This window comes from Heterodontus francisci, chromosome 38 (assembly GCF_036365525.1).
Source record: "Heterodontus francisci isolate sHetFra1 chromosome 38, sHetFra1.hap1, whole genome shotgun sequence".
Classification (NCBI taxonomy): Eukaryota; Metazoa; Chordata; class Chondrichthyes; order Heterodontiformes; family Heterodontidae; genus Heterodontus; species Heterodontus francisci.
The window spans coordinates 43,313,614-43,338,365 of NC_090408.1; the positions used below are offsets into that span (position 1 = coordinate 43,313,614).

Here is a 24,752-nt window from a genome sequence, read left to right on the forward strand (position 1 = left end):
CAAAGTCACCGTGGCCTTGAACCTCCTCACTTCTGGCTCCTTCTTTGCCACCTGTGGACCTTGGTGGCATCTTGTAAATGGCTGGACACCACTGAATCTCACAGGTCACTGGTGGGAGTACCCGCACCAGATGGACTGCAGCAGTTCAAGAAGGCAGCTCACTACCACCTTCTCAAGGGCAGTTAGGGATGGGCAACAAATGCTGGCCTTGCCAGCGACACCCACATCCCACGAAAGAATTAAAAAATGTAATTATTTACATGATGCTCATAAATGAAAACAGTGCACAGTTGCAGGAAGAAGACACCTCAGTGATCCACTCAGTGTTGTGCCCGACGTGGTGGCCTCCACGCTTTGCCACTTCTATATGGTCCTCCCCTTATTGCATCTAAGGAGTTGGAGACAACTCTTGTCTTGGCTTGTGGCTGAGATGCATGTGGTGGTCATCCTTGTCTTGGAGGTTCCTGTGCGGGCATCTCCAGAGGCTGCTGCACCTGACTCATTGCAGGGGCAACCTCTGTCACTGGGCCCTTGCTGCACAGATGCTCCATCTGTCAGAGGGGCTAATGAGGACGAAGATGATGGTGCCCTGTGAGGGGAGTTACCCTCATCTTCTTTGGTGGCATCCTCAGCCCTTGGCTGGTGCTCTGGATGGCTGCAGGGGAGTACAAGCTGGGGCGCAACTGGTATCCCCGCCAAACATCTCTGCGCCACCAGCGCCACTGACCGGTCCAGGCTACATACATGCATCCTGTGTACATCAGTGCACAGTTCCTGCAGGCACTCCCAAGTGCTGCCATATTTGGCTGTCCATGAGGTTGGTCACTCTCTCAAAGGAGGAGCTCATGCACTTAAAGCCCTGAGGCATTGTGGTGTACATGAGCTGGATGGACTCATCCATTCTCTGCCCATGACTCCGCGCTGCCTCAGGGAACTCCAACATGTGGGAGCACATCTGGCGCTGCTGCTCTGGGTGAAGCCTCCTTCCAGTGACTACTGAGGTCCCTCAGATGAGTAAGGCTGTGTCCGTCTTCCCTCCTTAGAGGGGAACTGACCACAGCTGCCTCTGCCTCTGGCATGTCTTTCTGCACACTAGTGCCGTGCTCCTCACCCACTGCCATCCTATCTAGCTGTGTGTGAGGACCCACCGAAGTTGCAGCTGCAGTATGTGGGAGCTGGTGGACCGCCATGGCAAACACGCTGCAGGAAGTGTCTGCAGCTCCAGGAACTTCGCCTCAGTGTAGATGAGCTGGAGGCCAAGCTACAGATACTGTGATGCATCAGGGAGAGAAAAAGTTACCTGGACACATTGTTCCAGAAGTTAGTCACACCCCATAGAATAGGGTCTTCTGATTGGTCAGGGACAGGAGGGTGTGACTGCGAGTGAGGCAGGCAAGGGGATCGAGAAGGCAGAAATGGAGGAGTCTCAGCCCTTGTAATTGTCCAACAGGTTTGAGGTTCTTTCAGCTTGTATGGATGAGAGCGAGGGCTGCAGGGTGGATGAGCAAACTGACCATAGCACCACGGTGCAGGAAGCCATTCAAGCAGGGGGAGTTGATAGGAATCTAGTGGTAGTAGGGGACAGTATAGTCAGGGGGATGGACATAGTTCTCTGTGTCCAAGAGCGAGAGTCTAGAAGGCTGTGTTGCCTGCCCGGTGCCAGAGTTCTGGCCAACTGCTCAGGGCTGGAGAAGAACTTACAGTGGGAGGGGGAGGATCCAGTCGTCATGGTCCATGTAGGTACCAATGACATAGGCAGGACAGAAAAGAGGTTCTATGAGGGTTAAGAAGCAGAACCTCAAAGGTAATAATAATCTCTGGATTATTACCTGAGCCACGTGCAAATTCCTTTTTTTCCCCTTTCCTTTTTGGCCTCCTTGTCTTGAGATACAATGGGTAAGCGCCTAGCAGTGGACAGTGATTTGTGGAGCAGCACCTGGAGTGGCTATAAAAACCAATTCTAGAGTGACAGACTCTTCCACAGGCACTGCAAGTTGGTTGTCGGGGCTGTACCCAGTTGTCTCCTTACACTTCTGTCTCTTTTCCTGCCAACTGCTGAGTCTCTTCGACTCACCTCTCTTCAGCCCCGCCTTTATAGCTGTCCGCCAGCTCTGGCGATTGCTGGCAACTGGCTCCCATGACTTGTGGTCAATGTCGCAGGACTTCATGTTGTGTTAGCAAACGTCTTTAAAGCAGAAACATGGACGGCCGGTGGGTCTGATACCAGTGACGAGCTCGCTGTACAATACGTCCTTAGGGATCCTGCCATCTTCCATGCGGCTCACATGGCCAAGCTATCTCAAGCGCCACTGGCTCAGTAGGGCGTACATGCTGGGGATCTTGGCTGCCTCGAGGACTTCTGTGTTGGAGATACGGTCCTGCCACCTGATGCCAAGGATTCTCCAGAGACAACGAAGATGGAATGCGTTGAGACGTCGCTCTTGACTGACATACGTTGTCCAGGCCTCGCTGCCATAGAGCAAGTACTGAGGACACAGGCTTGAAACACTCGGCCTTTTGTGTTCCGTGTCAGTGCGCCATTTTCCCACACCCTCTTGGCCAGTCTGAACATAGCAGCGGACACCTTTCCCATGCGCTTGTTGATTTCTGCATCGAGAGATAGGTTACTGGTGATGGTTGAGCCTTGGTAGGTGAACTCTTGAACCACTTCCAGAGCGTGGTTGCCGATATTGATGGATGGAGCATTTCTGACGTCCCGTCCCATGATGTTCGTTTTCTTGAAATTGATGGTTAGGCCAAATTCATTGCAGGCAGCCGCCAGCCCGTTGATGAGTCTCTGCAGACACTCTTCAGTGTGGGATGTTAATGCAGCATCGTCAGCAAAGAGGAGTTCCCTGATGATGACTTTCCGTACTTTGGTCTTCGCTCATAGACGGGCAAGGTTGAACAATCTACCACCTGATCTTGTGTGGAGGAAAATTCCTTCTTCTGAAGACTTAAACGCGTGAGAGAGCAGCAGTGAGAAGAAGATCCCAAACAGTGTAGGTGCGAGAACACAGCCCTGTTTCACACCACTCAGGATGGGAAAGGGTTCTGATGAGGCGCCGCCATGTTGAATTGTGCCTTTCAATTGTCATGGAACGAGGTGATGATACTTAGTAGCTTTGGTAGACATTCGATCTTTTCTAGTAGTCTGAAGTGACCACGTCTGCTGAACAGTAGTTGTTGCAGTCAACGTGGTCACCCTTGTTCTTATAGAGGGTGATGATATTGGCATTGCGCATGTCCTGTGGTCTGCTCCCTCATCCCAGCACAGGCAAAGCAGTTCATGGAGTGCTGAAAGTATAGCAGGCTTGGCACACTTGACTATTGCCGTCCTTTCCAGGGGCTTTTCTGCTGGCTAGAGAATCGATGGCATTACTGAGCTCCGATTTTGTTGGTTGTTCGACCAGCTCATCCATGACTGACAGAGACTGGGCTGCATTGAGGGCAGTATCAGTGACATCATCTTCCCTGGAGTTCAGTTCTAGGTAGTGCTGCACCCAGTGGTCCATTTGCTTGCATTGGTCAGTGATCGTTTCCCCTGATTTAGACTTACGGGGGCGATCTTCTTGACGGATGGTCCAAAAGCTGTCTTAATGTCATCATACATTCCTCTGATATTTCCGGTGTCGGAGGCCAGCTGAATATGACTGCAAAGGTGTTGCCAGTAGTCATTTGCACAGCGCCTGGCTGTTCTTTGTGCAGTGCTTCTGGTGGCTTTAAGTGCGAAGGATGCTGGGGGCTTTCTTGTAGTTCAGCAGTGCAGTGTGCTTGGCAGCTATGACTGGTTCCATCTCTAAAAGTGGGATTGAAACCAGTCTGCATTCTGCTTCTCACGTTTGCCAAAGGTGGTCATTGCTGAATCATAGATGGTGTCTCTGATGTGGGCCCAAATTGGAGTAGGGCAAATAAGATTAGAGAAATGAATGTGTGGCTCAAACACTGTTGTGGTAGAAGTGGGTTTCGATTTGTGGGGCACTGGCACCAGTACTGGGGAAAGTGGGGGCTGTACCATTGGGACGGTCTACATCTGAACCATGCTGGGACCAGTGTTCTAGCAAGCTGCATAACTAGGGAAGTCGAGAAGGTTTTAAACTAAATAGTGTGGGCAAGGGATCAAATTTGGAAAGATGTGGTAAATCAAAGAATAGAGACAAGACAAGAGAGAAAGATATTAATATGGGAAATGATAGACTGTGACAGGAAGGGACAGAGAGTACAATCTAAGAGTAAATCAGCAGATAAGGCTAGAGGTTACAAAAATAATAAAAGGACAAAACTAAAGGCTCGGTATCTGAATGCACGTAGCATTCGAAACAAAACTGATGAACTGAGAGTGCAGATAGAAGTAAGTAAGTACGATCTGATAGCTTTTACAGAGACATGGCTACTGGATGACATAGATTTGGACCTGAATATTGAAGGGTACATGACATTAAGGAAGGACAGGAAGCTAGGAGAAGGGGGAGTGGTGGCTCTTGTAATTAATGATGGTATTAGCGCCATAGCGAGGGATGACCTAAGTTCAGAAACCAGGATGTAGAAGCGCTTTGGGTTGAGATAAGAAATGATAAAGACATGAAGTTACTTGTGGGAGTGGTGCACAGGCCCCCTAACAGTAACCACATGGTAGGACAGGGTATAAAGGAAGAAATAATGGGAGCTTGTCAGAAAGGTAACCATGGGGGGGATTTTAAACTACATATAGACTGGAAAAATCAGATGGGCAAAGGTAGTTTAGATGAGAAGTTCGTAGAATATTTTCAGGACAGTTTCTTAGAACAGCGTGTTCTGGAGCCAACCAGAGAGCAGGCTATACTAGACTTGGTATTGTGCAACAAGATAGGATTAATTAATGACCTCATAGTGAAGCGTCTAGGCAGCAGTGATCATAATATGAATTGACGTTTAGATTCAGTTTGAGGGAGAGAAGAATGAGTCTAAGACAAGTATTTTAAACTTAAATAAGGGCAATTATGAGGGCTTGAAAGCAGAGCTAGCTAAAGTGAACTGGCAAATTAGGCTAAGGGATAGGTCAATAGAGATGCAGTGGCAGACATTTACGGGGATATTTCAGAATACACAGAATAGATACATTCCAATGAGAAAGAAAAATTCCAAGGGGAGGACCCACCTCCCATGATTAACAAAAAAAAGTTAAAGATAGTATCAAACTTCAAGAAAATTCATATAATTGCGCAAAGATGAGTGGCAGGTCAGAAGATTGGACCGAATATAAAAAAGAGCAAAAAATAACTGAAAGATTAATAAGGAGGGAAAATTTTGAGGAATAGCAAAAGATAGCTAGAAATATGAAAATGGAGAGTAAGAGTTTCGATAGATATTTAAAAAAAAAGACTTAACAAAGTGAGCGTAGGTCCTATTGGAAGTGACTCTGGGGAATTAATAATGGAAAATAAAGAGATGGCAGATGAATTTAACTGGTATTTTGCAAAGGTCTTCACTATAGAGGACACCAGTAACATCCCAGAAATAGGTGTAAATCAGGAAATGGAAGGGAGGGAGGAACCCAAGAAAATTACAATCGCCAGGGAAGTGGTACTGAGCAAATTGTTGGAGCTGCGGACTGACAAGTCCCTGGGTCCTGATGGACTTCATCCTAGGGTCTTAAAAGAAGTGGCTAGTGAGATAGTTGATACGTTGGTTTTAATTTTCTAAAATTCCCTAGATTCGGGAATCCCATTAGATTGGAAACTAGCCAGTGTAACTCCTTTATTCAAAAAGGGAGGGAGACAGAAAGCAGGAAACTACAGGCCAGTTAGGGAAAATGTTAGAAGCTATTATTAAAGACGTTATAGCAGGGCACTTAGAAAAATTCAAGTTAATCCGGTAGAGTCAGCATGGTTTTGTGAAAGGAAAATCATGGTTAACCAATTTATTGGAACTCTTTGAAGGAGTAACATGTGCTGTGGATAAAGGGGAACCAGTGGATGTACTGTACTTGGATTTCCAGAAGGCATTTGATAAGGTGCCACATCAAAGGTTATTGCAGAAAATAAAAGCTCATGGTGTAGGGGTAACATACTGGTATGGATAGAAGATTGGCTAGCTAACAGGAAACAGAAGTAGGCATCAGTGGATCATTTCTGGTTGGCAAGATGTAATGGGTGGTGTGCTACTGGGATGAGTGCTGGGGTCTCAGCCTTTTACAACTTATATCAATGACTTTGATGATGGGACCGAAGGTATGGTTGCTAAATTTGTTGATGACGCAAAGATAGTTAGGAATGTAGGTTGTGAAGAGGACATAAGGGGGCTACAAAGGGATATAGATAGGTAAGTGAGTGGGCAAAGATCTTGCAAATGTACTATAATGTGGGAATATGTGATGTTGTCCATTTTGGCAAGAGGAATAAAAAAGAAGCATATAATCAAAATGGTGAGAGATTGCAGAGCTCTGAGATGCAGAGGGATCTGGGTGTCCTAGTGCATGAATCGCAAAAGGTTAGAATGCAGGTACAGCATGTAATTAGGAAAGCTAATAGAATGTTATCGTTTATTGCAAGGGGAATTGAATACAAAAGTAGGGAGGTAATGCTTCAGTTATACAGGGCATTGGTTTACTAGACGAATACGTGGAATGAGCGGGTTGTCTTATGAGGAAAGGTTGAGCAGGCACTGCTTGTATCCGCTGGAGTTTAGAAGAGTAAGAGGTGACTTGATTGAAACATATAAGGTCCTGAAGGGTTTTGACAGTGTGGATGTGGAAAGGATGTTTCCTCTTGTGGGAGAATCTAGAACTGGGGGTCACTGTTTAAAATAAGGGGTCGCCCATTTAAGATAGAGATGAGAATCTTTTTCTCTCAGAGGGTTGTGAGTCTTTGGAATTCTCTTCCTCAAAAGGCGGTGGAAGGCGAGTCTTTGAATATTTTTAAGGTAGAGGTAGATAGATTCTTAATAAGCAAGGGGGTGAAAGGTTTTTGGAGGTCGGTGGGAATGTGGAATTGAGGTTACAATCAGATCAGCCATGATCTTATTGAATGGCGAAGCAGGCTTGAGGGGTCAAGTGGCCTATGCCTGCTCCTAATTCCTATGTTCATATGTTCAGGAGCAGCATGCGCCCTGAGGCTCTTCAGGTGTTGTGCCTGCTGGAGGGTGAATGCTCAGAGGCCTGTCCTGAGGGTTTAGGGGTGCACTTATCTTGCTAGAGCATATCAGCGCTTCTGATATGTCTTCCTTTTTCCTCAACCAAGGATTCCCCCCCACTATGGTTGACAGGGCCCTCAACCGTGTCCTGCCCATTTCCCACACCTCTACCCTCACCCCTTCCCCTCCCTCCCAGAACCGCGACAGGGTTCCCCTTGTCCTCACTTTCCACTCCATCAGCCTCCATATCCAAAGGATCATCCTCCGCCATTTCTGCCACCTCCAGTGTGATGCCACTACCAAACGCATCTTCCCCTCCCTTCCCCTGTCAGCATTCCGAAGGGAACGTTTCCTCCGTGACACCCTGGTCCACTCCTCCATTACCCCCACCACCTCGTCCCCTTCCCATGGCACCTTCCCCTGCAATCACAGGAGGTGTAATACCTGCCCATTTACCTCCTCTCTCCTCACTATCCCAGGCCCCAAACATTTCTTTCAAGTGAAGCAGCAATATACGTGTACTTCTTTCAATGTCGTATACTGTATTCGCTGCTCACAATGTGTGCTCCTCTACATTGGGGAGGCCAAGCGCAGACTGGGTGACCGCTTTGCGGAACACCACTGCTCAGTCCGCAAGCAGGACCCCAAGCTTCCGGTTGCTTGCCATTTCAACGCTTTCCCCCCTGCTCTCATGCTCACACCTCTGTCCTGGGATTGCTGCAGTGTTCCAGTGAACATCAACGCAAGCTCGAGGAACAGCATCTCATTTACTGATTCGGCACGCTACAGCCTGCCGGACTGAACATTGAGTTCAGTAATTTCAGAGCATGACAGGCCCCCCATTTTACTTTTATTTTTAGTTATTTTTTTTCTTTTATCTTTTTTATTTATATATTTTTTTTGTGTTTATTTTATTTTGTTTCATCTTTGTTTGTTCAGATTGCTTACCCACTGTTTTTTTTCATGTCTGTACTTGCGTCTGTTCAATTTTCAGTCCGTTAACACCCTTTCTGTACTAATGCTTTGTCTTTCAACACACCATTAACACATATTGTTTGCCTTTGCTCCACGACCTTCTGGTCAGCTATTCTGTGACCTTGTCCTATCTACACCTTCTCCTTTGTTATCTCTTGCCCCACCCCCACTTTACTTGCTTATAACCTTTTACATTTCTAATATTTGCCAGTTCTGAAGAAGGGTCACTGACCTGAAACGTTAACTCTGCTTCTCTCTCCACTGATGCTGCCAGACCTGCTGAGTATTTCCAGCATTCCTTGTTTCTGTTTCAGGTCATTGAACCTCTTACTGGATGTAACTTCTTTGGACCAAACGTCTTCTGCTTACTGAGTCAATGTGAAAAACACTGAAATTGCCAATTGTAGAAACTAAGAGTTTTGCTATTATAACTGTCTGTTGACAGGCAAGCAATCGAGTCCTGGAATAACTAAACCTTGGATCCGAATCAGTGTGAAAGTGCCTGACTTCCACTCAGTGCTTCGCCATGATAGAATGGCTGGGATCTGAAAATCACTGTCAGGAGCACTCTATAATGCAGCACATAGTGCTCAGCAAGCTGTGCCACCTTCAGTCTGCAGGTCATTGTTAACTCTGTTAATGACATCGGGCCTTCTTCCCGAAATTGGGCGTGAAAAATGTGGTGGGTAGCCGTTCCGCTGATCTGGGATTTTCCCGAGAAGTGAACTTAAAAGACATGCACTGATACTTGGATAGATATATTCAAATAATATGTTAACAATTGGAATACATCATCCCAGACATTTCCTATCATTAACAACATAACAATTCTTGCATCAAAAATGTATTCCTGGCACCTAGTTTTGCTAAGCGAGAGCGGCGGCAGCGAGAGCGGGAACAGGCGAGAGGAGCCAGGAGATGAAAGGAGTTGAAGCCAGAGACCAGAAGCAGCAGCGAGAGTGCTCTGTTCTGTGGACCTGCTTGATCAGCAAAAATTGAAGTGTGACGTCACAGGAGAGCTGGTAAGTGATTGGTGGGTATTTCTTTCTTCCATTTGAGTAGCGGGAGCGGTGAGAGCGCGGGCCAGGGGGCAGCCGGGAAGGGAAGTTGAGCTATAAAGTACTTACCTCGTGATTCGGCAGAAGCGGACACGGGGACTGCTGGGTAAGTGAACTTATATATTCGGGCAGTGTCACGTTTACAGACGTCTTTAAAGCGGAGACATGGACGGCCGGTGGGTCTGATACCAGTGACGAGCTCACTGTACAATGTGTCCTTGGGGATCCTGCCATCTTTCATGCGGCTCACGTGGCCAAGCCATCTCAAGCGCCGCTGACTCAGTAGGGTGTATAAGCTGGGGATGTTGGCTGCCTCGAGGACTTCTGTGTTGGAGATACGGTCCTGCCACCTGATGCCAAATATTCTCTGGAGGCAGCGAAGATGGAATGAATTGAGACGTCGCTCTTGGCTGACATACGTTGTCCAGGCCTCGCTGCCATAGAGCAAGGTACTGAGGACACAGGCTTGATACACGCGGACTTTTGTGTTCCGTGTCAGTGCACCATTTTCCCACACTCTCTTGGCCAGTCTGGACATAGCAGTGGAAGCCTTTCCCATGCGCTTGTTGATTTCTGCATTGAGAGACAGGTTACTGGTGATAGTTGAGCCTAGGTGAGTGAACTCTTGAACCATTTCCAGAGCGTGGTCGCCGATATTGATGGATGGAGCATTACTGACGTCCTATCCCATGATGTTTGTTTTCTTGAGGCTGATGGTTAGGCCAAATTCGTTGCAGGCAGCCGCAAACCTGTCGATGAGATTCTGCAGACACATCTCAGTGTGAGATGTTAATGCAGTATCGTCAGCAAAGAGAAGTTCCCTGATGAGGGCTTTCCGTACTTTAGTCTTCGCTCTTAGATGGGCAAGGTTGAACAACCTGCCACCTGATCTTGCATGGAGGAAAATTCCTTCTTCAGAAGACTTGAACGCATGTGAGAGCAGCAGGGAGAAGAAAATCCCAAACACAGCCTTGTCATGGAATGAGGTGATGATACTTAGTAGCTTTGGTGGACATCCGATCTTTTCTAGTAGTCTGAAGAGACCACGTCTGCTGACAAGGTCAAAGGCTTTGGTGAGATCAATGAAAGCAACGTAGAGGGGCATCTGTTGTTCGCGGCATTTCTCCTGCAGCTGACGAAGGGAGAACAGCATGTCAATGGTCGATCTCTCTGCTCGAAAGCCACACTGTGCCTCAGGGTAGACATGCTCGGCCAGCTTCTGGAGCCTGCTTAAAGCGACTCGAGCAAAGACTTTCCCCACTATGCTGAGCAGGGAGATTCCACGGTAGTTGTTGCAGTCACCGCGGTCACCTTTGTTTTTATAGAGGGTGATGATATTGGCATCGCGCATGTCCTGTGGTACTGCTCCCTCATCCCAGCACAGGCAAAGCAGTTCATAGAGTGCTGAGAGTATAGCAGGCTTAGCACTCTTGATTATTTCAGGGGTAATGCCGTCCTTCCCAGGGGCTTTTCCGCTGACTAGAGAATCAATGGCATCACCGAGTTCCGATTTTGTTGGCTGTAGTCCAGCTCATCCATGACTGAGAGAGACTGGGCTGCATTGAGGGCGGTCTCAGTGACAACTGAGACAGTACAGATGGAGTACAGATCTAGGTAGTGCTCAACCCAGCGGTCCATTTGTTTGCGTTGGTCAGTGATTGTGTCCCCTGATTTAGATTTGAGGGGGGCAATCTTCTTGATGGTTGGCCCAAAAGCTCTCTTAATGCCATCGTACACTCCTCTGATGTTTCCTGGTGTCTGAGGCCAGCTGAAAATGACTGCATAGGTGTTGCCAGTAGTCATTTGCACAGCGCCTGGCTGTTCTTTGTGCAGCACATCTGGCTGTTTTAAGTGCTACGGATGTTAACTTGCTGGGGGCTTTTTTGTAGTTCAGCAGTGCAATGCGCTTAGCAGCTATGACAGGTTCCAGCTCTTCAAAATGAGATTGAAACCAGTCTGCATTCCGCTTCACATGTTTGCCATAGGTGGCCATTGCTGACTCATAGATGGCGTCTCTGACGTGGGCCCACTTGGTCTCTGCATCCCCTGTGGGAGTGTTTTGAAGGGCTTTTTCAAGTGAATTTAGAAATTTTTGTAACAGCTGTGGATAAGAAATTCTGTTCGTGTTGATGCGCGGGTGGCCCTTCTGCTTGGAGTGATGCAGCTTCTTTGGTTTGAGTCTAACCTTGCTGCACACCAGGGAGTGGTCGGTGTCGCAGTCCGCACTGTGGAAGCTGCGTGTGATTAGAACACGGTTTAAGGAGGCTCGCCTTGTGACGATGAGGTCCAGCTGGTGCCAACGACGCGATCTTGGGTGCCTCCAAGAAACCTGGTGACAGGGTTTAGTGTGAAAGAACGAGTTGGTGATGTAGAGGTAATGATAGGTACACAACTCAAGCAGTCTCTGTCCATTCTCATTCATTCTTCCAATGCCATAGCGCCCAGGCAGGAGGGCCATGAGTCATGGTCGGCCCCAACCCTGGCATTAAAGTCCCCCAGCAGGAACAGATGTTCGATATTGGGGATGCTACTAATGATATTATGGAATTACTCGTAGAACTGGTCTTTATCTTCAGGTGGGGAGCAGAGTGTTGGAGCGTAGATGCTGAGTAGGTGTACTGGACCAGAGGCGGTGAGCAGTCGGATGGACAGTATGCGTTCCGAGCCATTTGAAGGTGGCTCTATTACGCTGAGCAAAGAGTTTCGGATGGCGAAGCCCATTCCATGCTGTCTTGGTTCTTCACGATCCCTACCCTGCCAGAAGAAGGTGTAGTCTTGCTCTGTTAGAGATCCACTCGCAGGGAGGCGTGTCTCCTGAAGTGCTGCAATGTCCATGTTGAGTCTACGGAGCTCCTTGTTAATGATGGCGGTCTTCCGAGAATCATTGATTTGTGTAAGGTCTTCCGACAGGCCACTCCACATAGTTCTGACGTTCCAGCTTGCAAAACGAAGGGCTGGTAACTTCTTTCCTTTTTTCGTGCTGTTTGGTGCGGTGTTGCAGTCCGCTTTTCGGGCAATGACCCTGAGCTCCAAGCACCCATTGAAGCAGGTGGACTGTGGCGGGACAGAACCTTATTGACCAGGGGTTGCCCTGTTTAAGGCGGGCAGTAGCTGTCCAGTGAGGTGCGATGACCTCTCCCACCGACAAAGGCAACCCGTGGCGCCCAATCTCTACGCCAATTGAGTTGGACTTATAACCCGTAACTGCTGCCTTCCGTGTTGTTTCGGTCGCTGTGAGGCGACTATGGAGTGACCTCTCCATGGCGCATGCCTGGGCAAATGTATGGAGGTTGTGAGTTGCCCAAGCATCAATACCCCCCTCTCGGCCTTTCTGGTGGGGTCCAAAGGAGTGCAGAGCACGACGTTTGGCACCGGTATGGCTGCAGGAACTGCCGGAAACATGTCAAAGGTGACACATGACCGCCTACGGGGTTCCGCTCCGGATTTTCTGTTAGGGTTTACTCCCTTAGCCTTAATTGTACTATATTGTACCATGCAAACATAGGCAATGATCTTTGTGTACTGGCATGACTCAGTCGTAAATGATTAAGAACTGAAGCAAATGCAACATATAGCAATCAATATTTTTGGGTCAACTCATTTTTACTTATTGACAAATCTAAGTGGAGGGAGGTAGCCTGGAAAATTGTATTGTAGTTTCAATTGAAAGGGTTTTTGAGACAAAAGGAAAGTGTTTAATCGGATGACAAAAACTTGATGCCTTTGGAAACGTTCAAAGGGCATTTCAACGTGAGGGGCAGAATTTTATGCAGACCTTAGGGCCAGGAACTGGTCAGGGGGTGGGGGGGGGGGTGGTGGAGTAGTTGGCAGGGGACATAAAATTGGATGGGAGACATCCCATCTCAATTTTGCCGATGGCGCCAAAGACGGAAGGCGGAGTTCAGATGGCGATGCTGCGGGCAGGTAATTAAGGTAGTGAAGAGGCCTATTGACAGTGATTTTATTTGTGGGTTTGAACTTTATAAATGGCACATGGGATTCATGGGCTTCAGAGGCTCGCCTGCATCAAGGTGGTGACATGGAAGCAGGAGCTCATTGCTGTCTGCAAGAGGAGGCCATCGGGTGAGGCAGCATCGACTGCCAGACAGGGTGGATAGGGGAGGGCATTAGGCATCAAGTGGGGGCAAAGGTCCCAGAAGTGCAGGGAGGCTATTGCAAGGGGTGGGGGGAAAGGGGAGTCCCTGGGAGGGATGAACTTGTACTTAGGGAGAGGCCACCTATCATGGCCTCATTCATCCAGGCTTTGGGGACCCTGTTGAAGACATGGGACAACATGTGCGACCATAGAGCAGACCTTTGGTGTCCTGAAGATAAGATTCCAGTGCCTAGATTGGTCCAATGGAGCCCTTCAGAATACCCCAGCGAAGGTCTTGTGTATTGTGATGGTTTGCTGTGCACTGCTCAACTTGGCGCTGTAGAGGGAGGAACCGTTGAGTATTGAAGATAATGAGGCGCGTACTGCCTTCTTGGACGATGAGGATGCGGTGGGGAAAGATGGTCAAGCAATGCTAGGTGAAGGACCCCAGGGACAACAGGAGACTCACCATGAGATACTATGTGCAAGGGAGGCTCGTGACGCCCATATACATTAGCATTTCCTTTGATCCTTACTGCCAGTTGTAGCTTGACCAATAAAGACTTAGCTTTATGCAGCTCTGTTGTCACCTTTCTTCCTTCAGGAAGCAGTCACTCATTGATCAGTTGCACATTGCTGAGCAGGCCAGGCTCCAGACTTGACCCACCACAGCATGATGCCTTGCCTCCAGCTTCTCCACAGAGGCTGGGTTTAAACGAAGGGCCAATGGCCTAATGGAAGAGAAGGGATATCTGTTTGCTTTAGAAAAGAATTTTAATGAGCTTTACAACACGTTGCCCTTTCCACCCACAGCACACAATTACCTGTGATAACCCAGTGAATATACGTGCTCTTCCTCATTCGTCTGCATGAACTCCTACGAGGTGCCTCCACTGCGCTGTCAGCTGAGATGGAGGCAGGCTGCTGACTTTGCTGCTCTTTGGCTAGGGATGACCTTGGCAGTCATCCTTTGGTTGCCTAGTGCGCCCTGGCATGCTGGGATCCTCCTGCACAGAAACAGTAGCACCCTCTGTCATCAGGGATGATGGAAGACCTGGCATCACTGGCTGAGGAGCAGAGGAACTGCTCAGAAGCACCATGAGAGGAGCCCCCAGCAGGGTGGCCAGCCGCACCTCCTCCCTAGCAAGGCTAATGTTTGCCTCTCGTGACTTGACAGCGTAGTGAACCTGGTGGTGACTCCATGTCCCTTATCCCCCTCTCACCTTGCCACTGGTGCCTTGTGCCCATAATCAAGACGAGGGTATGCAGGCCTGCACGAATGTCCTGCAGACACTGAGTGCTCCGCTGGATGTGGCTGCCATTCAGAGCCACCATCTCTCAATGGAGAACGCCACTCATGCACCAGTCAGAGACAGTGCACCACTCAAGGCCTGGATGGACTCCTCCATCGTCTGCTGTCGGGCATGTATATCCAATGGCATCTCTGACAGATGTTGCCTAACCTCTCGCTTTAGCTGCAGTATTTCCCGTGATGCTGGTGGCACCAGAGGCTGGGGCTCAGCATGGGCCTGGCCTCCCACAGTCCTCTGACTGTCAGAGACTTGGGGGGGGGGGGAATTTTATGGGCCCTGCAAGAGCGGCTTTGGTGGCGTGTGGGGTGATTTAATTAGGCGTGAGTTTTTTCTGATATCTGATGGCAGTTTTTTTTTTATCGCAATTAAGTCATGGTGAGTTTGCGGCGGTCGAGGGTTCCACCCGCACAATGCAGAATTGCAGTTTTGCTTGAATTTCCATACCATTAAGTCCTACCTGCCAGATTAAGTTAGCGGCAAGCGGTATTCCCATGCCACCCAGTTCACTTTCGTTTAAACGTGGCATACACCAGTTGGGGCTTTGTGCACTTGTGTCTGAGTTCAGTGATTTCATGGACTGAACTTTATGATGGGCCTAAGGGGAGGGATTAGTGCTGTCAAAATCAGGGACCTGTGGGGCGAACTCAGTACTGGCTGGCAGAGGGAAAGGTCACAGTCAGTGGGGGCCAATGGATTCTGTTGGGGGGGTGGGGAAGGTCGAGAATCAGGATTGGGTACCCTAGGGCATCATGGGGAGGGAATGGGACTCAGCAATAGCATCGAGGTGGATTTGAGGTGGATCAAGGGTCAGAGTCGGCATTTGGATGGTAATGTGAGTAGGAACTCAAAGTGAGGTGTCAACACAGGACGACTTGAATGCCAAATTGTGTAAGCAGCATGCGATAGACAGAGCTAAGCAATCCCATAACCAACGAATCAGATCTAAGCTCTGCAGTCTTGTCACATCCAATTAAACAACTAACTGGAGGAGGTGGCTCCACAAATAACCCTGTCCTTAATAATGGGGGAGCCCAGCTCATCAGTGTGGAAGATAAGGGTGAAGCATTTGCATCAATCTTCAGCCAGAAGTGCCGAGTTAATGATCCATCTCAGCCTCCTCCTGAAGTCCCCAGCATCACAGATGCCAGACATCAGCCAATTCGATTCACTCCGCATGATATCGAGAAACGACTGAAGGCATTGGATGCTGCAAAGGCTGTGGACCCTGACCTTGCTCCTTCTGCCCCTACTCCGACCACATAATTGGTTGGCCCCTGTGCTTCAAGGCCTGAAGTTAGCTGGCCACCGCTGGAGTGTATCTGGCTGCACTTGCCCCTAACGTGCTGTGCACCCACTTCCGGTCCGGACAGCGGGACCGGCGTCTGTGTTACAAAATCCAGCCCTATGTTGACTTTTGGCAAGGCTGAAAGGGAAAAGAAGTGATGGGAAAAAATTAACTGTAAGGAAATCAAATGTGGAGCTATGAGCCTGCAGATAAGTAACAGGGCATTCCAGCAAGTCACCCTGTGTTTTAGGGCTAGTGCACTGGATGTGGTGCTGCATGAGGTGGTCATACGAATGAGGCAACATTCCCATAGGTCAAAAGCAAAATACTTTTGACACTGGAAATCTGAAATAAAAACAGAACATGATGTAAATACTCAGCCGGTCTGGCAGCCTCTGTGGAGAGAAAAGCAGAGTTAACGGGCTGGATTTTAGGTCCCCGCCTGGGCCAGCATCAGAGGTGGGCAGGAGTTAAAAATAGCCCCACCGGCCAGTGTGCTGGTTCTCCGGCTCCATCCGACCTCTGGGCCACTTTTGCAGAGGTGGGACCAGGGGCTGCCTGGGCTACCCACCTGCATGTGATGGGTAGCCGACCAGGCTCACTAACAGGCTAATTGAGGCCAATTCAAGGAGGCTGACTGGAATTTTCCAATTGGCCTCTATTTTCCCCACAGGTCGCGGGGGCCAGTTTAGGTGCCTGGAGGCAAGTATGTGGCGGCAGATTGGGGGGCTAGCGCTCCCCAGAGGCCTAGAGGCCCTCCCTGCCTGACCAGGCACTGGAGCAGCCGCAGGCTGCCCTGTACAGAGGTTCCTCCCCCCTCCTCCCCCCCACTGCGGTGGCCTGGCTACTGAATCTATTTTTAATTAAAGATTTAAAAAAGCTGGAGAGAGGGCGCATCCACTTGAAGTGCCCTCTCTCTTTTATTTACATTACATTGAAGCATTCTGCTCCTTTCAAGCTGGAAGGCCGCTGATTTGCTCTCCAGCTTCGAGAGCCCACCTACCATCCTTAATTGGATGGCAAATTTGACCTCTGGCCATTAATTCACTGCCCTGGGGAAAATCACAAGTGAGTGGGGGTGGGATTGGGAACCGGAAACAGTCCCAACCTCTGTCCCAGAGAGAAAATCCAGCACAACGTTTCAGGTCGATGACCTTTCATCAGAACTCCATAGAACCCCATAGGTCAGCTTTGCAGCATATCTGAAAACATCACTCCATCATATGAATAGAATATTGTGTGTGAAATGGGGGAAGTGCATGGGTTAAGTCTTCTTGACATCATTTGGGTTATTTTCCTAACTGATTCTTATGTATCTTTCCCACTTTTATGGCAGCAGTTATGGCTATAGGGTAACTTCAGTGTAGTGATAAGTGCTTTGAATAATGTGTACTTACACCTACATCTAACTTGTGCTTGTGTTTTTTTTCTATATATTGATTTCTACCACTTTCGCAATTTCAGTACTTCATAGGACCCCGATATGTAATCATCTTAGTGAACTGAATATGCTGGGATGATGTGCAGCAAGCAGATTACGTTCCAGTGACTGCTGACAGCTGTGACCCTCCAAAGTACTTACTGCAATATGTGGGGAAACATATAAAGATATAGATCATAACTAGTATTCAGTAGGTTTAGGAAATGTAAGTGTGAGAGTAGTTTCTGCACAGCAATAACATTCTGTATTTCCTTTTTGAAAGAAAATTCTCATGCCCTTGCAATTGCCTCTCCTCATTTTCTGAAGCTGTTGACCAAACTGGGATCTGGGTGGCCCCTAGTACCTTGGCAATCTATTCCAAATCATCACCAAGCTCAGTTTTGTTCTCCCCTGATATCTTACACATGCATACTTTTTACTGCTGTGGGACCTTTTGCTGTGTATAGCTCAGTTCCATAATGGGCAGCAAATGTGTTAACTGAGCCATCGTGACAGATGAAAACACTGCATTTTCAATACAGTAGGTTAAATCGGGGACAATATAGAACACTGCTTCCAAGCTTCTATGTGCTGTGCTATGGTAAGGTCGAATGTATGTATGAACCCTTCCTTCTTCACAAGCCGAGTTCCTGATCTTACACCATTCCACCATAGGGAAATTCTGAATGGAAGCCAGGTGGATTTCCCACATAGAGGAAATGTGTACATACTGGTCTTGTGGGGATAAATTACACAAGAGTTTTAATTAATTCCTTGTTTTCTTTAGATTTGAAAGAATGGTTTGTGCTGCCTTCAGTTGGTGCCAAAGCGTGGTTATAATCTGCTACCTAGCAAGAGTAGTATGGTGTCTGAATCCTGATGATCCCAATGTGTGCAGCCACTGGGAAAGGTAAACCCAATAGTTCAGGCTTCCTTTGCACTCATCCATTTTGTATGTTGTTTTAATTTTTTATTGTTCACAAAATTAAAGAATTTGGATACTTTAATTGGTATAGCTGCTCGTAGAAATATTAATATTCATTTTGTATACTGTTTTTAAAGGGGGAGGGGAATTCTGCCTGATCATTATCTTTTATATTTTTGAGTAAGTCGCATTCCAAATTGATAGTGAGAATCCATGTAATACAGTCCAGACACATTTCCAGAAAGCTTCTGATAAAAATTCCACATGAAAGGTGGCAACACTTGGTGAATTTGGAGCACTACCCCCAATAAGGTTTCAATATCTTTAAGAAAAGAGACAAGGGAAGAAAATTAGTTGCAAAATAGAGAAACATAAAAAGCAAATTTTCAGATTTCATAAAAACAATATTTTTATGTAGTTCTAAACCAGAATTATTTGACACTATGTGACATTAAGATTCATACCTAGAATCATCTGTATTCATACAATAAGGCACAGTGGCGCAGTGGTTAGCACCGCAGCCTCACAGCTCCAGGGACCCGGGTTCGATTCTGGGTACTGCCTGTGCGGAGTTTGCAAGTTCTCCCTGTGTCTGCGTGGGTTTCCTCCGGGTGCTCCGGTTTCCTCCCACATGCCAAAGACTTGCAGGTTGATAGGTTAATTGGCCATTATAAATTGCCCCTAGCATAGGTAGGTGGTAGGGAAATATATAGGGACAGGTGGGGATGTGGTAGGAATATGGGCTTAGTGTAGGATTAGTATAAATGGGTGGTTGATGGTCGGCACAGACTCGGTGGGCCGAAGGGCCTGTTTCAGTGCTGTATCTCTAAACTAAACTAAACTAAATGTAAGATGGAATGTTCATTATTAACAAAGGTGGACACTCACCTCTTGTTTCTTCAACTGGAAGTGATTGTATCAGGTTCAAAACAAACGGGAAGTTAACATGTACCTAATTACATTTTTATTACTAACAGGATTACATTATTGTTGGGTCATACTACATTTTTTTCTGTGTGGGATTAGTTACAAATTTCAATCAAACTAGAACTGTATTCTGATATTGTAACTATAAAAATTACTTGCAAAAAGAGAGGTGAATTAGTAGCTTAAACTCTTCTCAGAGACTATAATTAATAAAATACAAAGTACAAGATGGTACTGTTATAAATTTTTTCCTGTAGTTTTAAAATCTTATTTAAGCAGCAAGAAATTAATTATTGCAGTGATTCTTGAGGTTAATCAAGAAACCAAGACTTCCTACTTTTTTTTTGTAAAGGGATTTGCTAACCAAAAGCACAAACTATTGATTGAGTGAATTGTTATGAGCACAACATTCCAATCAAGAGAAAAGCCAGATTAAATACTGGTATTGATTTGTTGTACATCACATGATGACTTTGTTATGCAGATGTTAATAAATCACATTGCAATGGGAGCCTGCAGCAAATGACCTTTAGTGCCCTTTAGGATTAAATGTTGATTATTAAACATTTATGACAATCTGTCTAATTTCCTCGAAGAAATATCTGATTCAAGCACCAACTTGTACTTATGAAATAGCACTTCCAATATAATAAAATGGGAATTTTATCCTTAGGAATCAAATGATAAAAATAGAGAGTGCGACATATCATAGTTTAAAAAATGCGTTGTCACAGAGTGGTAAATACAGCTTTAAATCCATTATTCCTGATCTCAGCCCCATACTTTTAAAGAAGTAGAATAGAGTAAAAGCATTTCCCTCACTGGACAGTAGTAGAATTTGAACAACAATGATCTCAATGAATTGGCAAATGCCTCAAATCAGGGGCCCTGCCCATGTCTGGTCTCTGCTAGCTCTTTGAAAGAGTTGTCTAATTTAGTCCTGAGCCCAGTTTTTTCCCCATAATATGCAAATTAATTCTCTCTAAGTACATGACCAGTTGTCTTTTGAAAGTTCCTGTGGAATCTGGCTCCACCACCTTTTCAGGTAGTGCATTCCAGATTATAACAGGCCTCTGTTGTTCAGAGTGCATCTGAAGTTAAGACTGAAGACTGTTGCTAAACTGTCAGACTGCTTATCTGACATCCAGTACTGGATGAGTAGAAATTTCCTCCAATTAAATATTGGAAAGACGGAAGCCATCGTTTTTGGTCCCCGCTCCAAACTCCTTTTCCTAGCTATGGACTCCATCCCTCTCCCTGGCAACAGTCCGAGATTAAGCCAGTTTGTTCGCAACCTTGGTGTCACATGTGACCCAGAGATGAGCTTCCAACCACATATTTGCACTATCGCTAAGACAGCCTATTTCCACCTCCGTAACATCGCTCGACTTCGCTCCTGTCTCAGTTCATCTGCTGCTGAAACCCTCATTCATGCCTTGGTTACCTCTAGACATGACCTTTCCAATACAGTCCTGGCTGGTCTCCCACATTCTACCCTCTATAAACCTAAGATCATCCAAAGCTCTGCTGCCTGTATGTTAACTCACATCAGGTTCAGTTCCCTTATCACCCCTGTGGTGGCTGACCTACATTGGCTCACGCTCAAGCAATGTCTTGGTTTTAAAATTCTCATCCTTGTTTTTAAATCCCACCATGGCCTCACCCCTCCCTATCTTTGTAATCTCCTCCAGCCCTACAACCCTCCGAAATATCTGTGCCCCTCTAATTCTGGCCTCTTGCGCATCCCTGACTTTAATTGCTCCACCTTTGTGGCCATGTCTTCAGTTGCCTACGCCCTAAGCTCTGGAATACCCTCCCTACGCCTCTTCGCCTCTGTAGCTTGCTTTCCTCCTTGAAAATACTCCTTAAGACATAACTCTTTGACCAAGCTTTTGGTCATCTGACCTAATATGTCCTCATGTGGCTCATTTTATTTAAATTTTGTTTAAATGTTTTTATTACATTAACGGTGTTATATAAATATAAGTTGTTGTTGTTGAAGTAGACTGCCTGTCAGGCCTTGACACAACGAAATTTAGTGGGCCGATGCAGAAGCATGGACTGTTTGCACTATTGCCTGGCAGGGTCCTGCACTGAAAAATGGGGCTCTAAACAGAAGTCAGGAAGCTCCCCCTCAAACCCTTTCATCCAAGGGGTTCACAGCTGCAAAGCCCAACTGTTTTGGATAACTCTGCACCTTGGTACCCTATAGTTGTAGGAACAGGAAAGTGGTAAGAGAGCTGAAGAACACCCTCACCTCCCTCATTTCCTGTGCCAATTTGGAGAAGATTTGCACAAATTTGGGTGGAAGCCTCTGGAGGAGGCATTCATGAGAGGAAACTTTCATCTCCAGCCTTCATTCTCATCAGGAGAGATCCACAGTACCATGAGAACATCTACATGAGATGAACTGTCTGGTAAAATTGAAATTGATGGGTGGAAAATCATAAGGAGTGTGCCAGCAAATTCATGATATGCCCAGTGGTGAAAAAGTTTTGCACCATAAGCACACATTTGGAAATTTGGCACAGTCTGGGATGCTAAGTTCATTTGAGCATCAAAGAGCAGGTAATTACTTCTATTCATAATACCATGGAATAGTAGGATAAAGTTTTTTGCTGGTGATTATCCACACTGGGAGCTCCTGCTTGTGGGAATTGCTAAGTGGAGCCATACATTTTACTATGGGCAGGAAAGAGAAATAAGAATGAGTAATCTGAGAGCAACTGAACACCAGAAAACAAAAGGTACAATACAAATATAGAAATGTGACCCTGAGAACTTGCAATGATGAAACAGAATGCTTTTAATTTTACTTTATTGAAGAATATTTCAAATCAGCAGGTTCACTGGTTGAAACATTTTGCTATATACTGAAATGCAATAAAAACCAATATGCTCAATTTGTTTTTTTTATAAAGTGGTAACAAATTTCTGATCTAGATGAATTCCCGTAATTTTTGAATGAAACGGGAAACCAATATTGTCATGGATTTCAAGTCTTTATTTACCAGTGGTAATCAGCATGTTATGTAAACCCATGTTCTTTGACAGAAAATGATGTAGTAAACAAAAACTGTGTTATTTTAATATTTTAGAAGATCAATATCTGGCCTTATGCTTAATATTTTTGTATTTTCTTCCCCTTTTCAGTTCTCATTATCAAACAATTTTAATGGACAAGTGTTTTATGTTTTGTTTTCTCAGTTATGCTGTCACTGTTCAGGAATCCTATGCCCACCCCTTCGACCAAGTCTACTACACGAGATGCACTGATATTCTTAATTGGTTTAAGTGTACCAGACACAGGTTAGTTTCAAGTACAGCAAACATATATAGATCAATGATTAATTCTTCGGTGAGGATTTAATTGTTTATCAATTATATGGAGTTTCTTGGCTGTTCACCGTGACTCCTGATGCTGTGGTTAAAAAAAATTGAGAGAAACTATAATAACTCACCGCAGGATTAAAAAAAAGTGAATACATTGGACTGTCCCAGATAATAATCTCATCAATTAGTTCAGATAATGTTATAAAACAGGTGTGCATTGTTGCGATGTCATCTGTAGCTCTTGATAATGTCATGCAGGTCCCCACCTGCCAAGAATGAGGCACATTAATTTCACCACATGGACATTAAATTTCAAATTATTGCTGGAAAGAAGAGAAGGCCTGTTACAAGGGGTTGCCAGGCCCATGACTGGAAAGACATTTTTGCATATTAGCAGACAGTGTTGGAACAAAGGAGCTATCCCCTGCTCCAGTACAATACACAGAACAGACCTGGTCAAACCAGTCGGTCACATGACTACCCTGCTGGCCAAATTGGGGAGTTTTAAATTGTAGAGACAGTGTTTAAACTGGCAGAAGGTTCTTTGCTCCTGGATTGAAAAGACCTCCTCTCCCGTCCTGTCTGCTCCCATCTCTTTCTCATGGAACTCCAAATACCCACTGGAGACACATGAATCCCAAGAGAGAAAAGTCTCCTACAGTGAACAAGATTTAAGAAGAATACTGGGCCCCAACGAAAAGCAAGAACTACCTATAATCAAGGACTATACAGTGAACTCGAAGAACCATAACAATGGCTCATTGGATATTGCCTCAAACCTTTCCACTTTAATTTTTCTTCTCTTTTCTGTCTCTATTTGCATGTGCATGTCGCGTATGCATGCTAGCATGGGGTGCAGCGTGTATCCGTAGGCGTTAACCAAATTAGAGTTTTAAGTTTAAGTTTAATAAAATTTCACTTTTCTTCTTTAAATCTAAGAAAGCCTGTTTGTGCTCATTTCTTTGCCTTATAATTGGAAAGCGGTGAACAAGGATTCACCAAGGGGGAGCTAAAAACAGTGTGTTTAAATTTAAAACACTGTTACAGTAAGACCAGGTGAAGGCTGAATGGGAACCCTAGACCTCTTTCTCACCTGGTCGTAACAATAAAATCACTCCTTAATAATAGAACCGTAGAAGAGTTACGGCACAAAAAGAGGCCATTCAGCCTACGCCAGCTGAAAAAACTACCCACCCCATCTAATCCCACCTTCCAGCACCTGGTCCTTGGCTTTGCAGGTTACAGCACTTCAGGTGCACGTCCATGTACCTTTCAAATGAGTTGAGGGTTTCTGCCTCCACCACTGATCTGGGCAATGAATTCCAGACACCCACCACCCTCTGGATGAAAATGTTTTTCCTCATGTCCCCTCTAATCTTTCTACCAATCACCTTAAATCTGTGCCCCCTGGTAAATGATCTCTCCGCTAGGGGAAACAGGTCCTTCCTGTCTGCTGTATCGAGGCCCCTCATAATTTTGTACACCTCAATTAAGTGACCCCTCAGCCTCCTCTAGCCTATCCAATCTTTCCTCATAGCTGCAATTTTCAATCCCTGGCAACATTCTTGTAACTCCCCTCTGTATTCTCACCAGAGCAATTATGTCACAGAATAATACTGTGCAGAAGAGGCCCTTCAGCCCATCGAGTATGCACCGATGCATTAAAACACCTGACCTATCTACCTAATCCCATTTGCCAGCACTTGACCCATAGCCTTGAATGTTATGACGTGCCAAGTGCTCATCCAGGTACTTTTTAAAGGATGTGAGGCAACCTGCCTCTACCACCCTCCCAGGCAGGGCATTCCAGACCGTCACCACCCTCTGGGTAAAAAAGTTCTTCCTCAAATCCCCCTTAAACCTCCCGCCCCTCACCTTAAATTTGTGACCCCTGGTAACTGACCCTTCAACTAAGGGGAACAGCTTCTCCCTATCCACCCTGTCCATGCCCCTCATAATCTTGTACACCTCGATCAGGTCACCCCTCAGTCTTCTCTGCTCCAGTGAAAACAACCCAAGCCTATCCAACCTCTCTTCATAGCTTAAATGTTCCATCCCAGGCAACATCCTGGTGAATCGCCTCTGCACCCCCTCCAATGCAATCACATCCTTCCTATAATGTGGCGACCAGAATTGCACACAATACTTCAGCTGTGGCCTTACCAAAGTTCTGTACAACTCCAACATGACCTCCCTGCTTTTGTAATCTGTGCCTCGATTGATAAAGGCAAGTTATTGAACCCGGGTTCAATTCTGGGTACTGCCTGTGTGGAGTTTGCAAGTTCTTCCTGTGTCTGCGTGGGTTTTCTC

General features: G+C 46.2%; 1 protein-coding gene across 13 annotated transcripts in view; it reads left to right on the top strand.

The window, feature by feature from the left end:
• The window catches only part of megf11 (multiple EGF-like-domains 11), a 568,089-nt gene that overhangs the window by 113,365 nt on the left and 429,972 nt on the right, over window positions 1-24,752 (top strand). For all 13 annotated transcript variants that reach the window (XM_068018269.1, XM_068018268.1, XM_068018258.1 and 10 more), the window contains 2 exons: window positions 18,045-18,167; window positions 22,317-22,418. In XM_068018269.1, coding sequence (XP_067874370.1) covers window positions 18,055-18,167; window positions 22,317-22,418 — 215 coding nt within the window. In that variant the 5' untranslated portion in view covers window positions 18,045-18,054. The remainder of the gene's footprint in view (window positions 1-18,044; window positions 18,168-22,316; window positions 22,419-24,752) is intronic.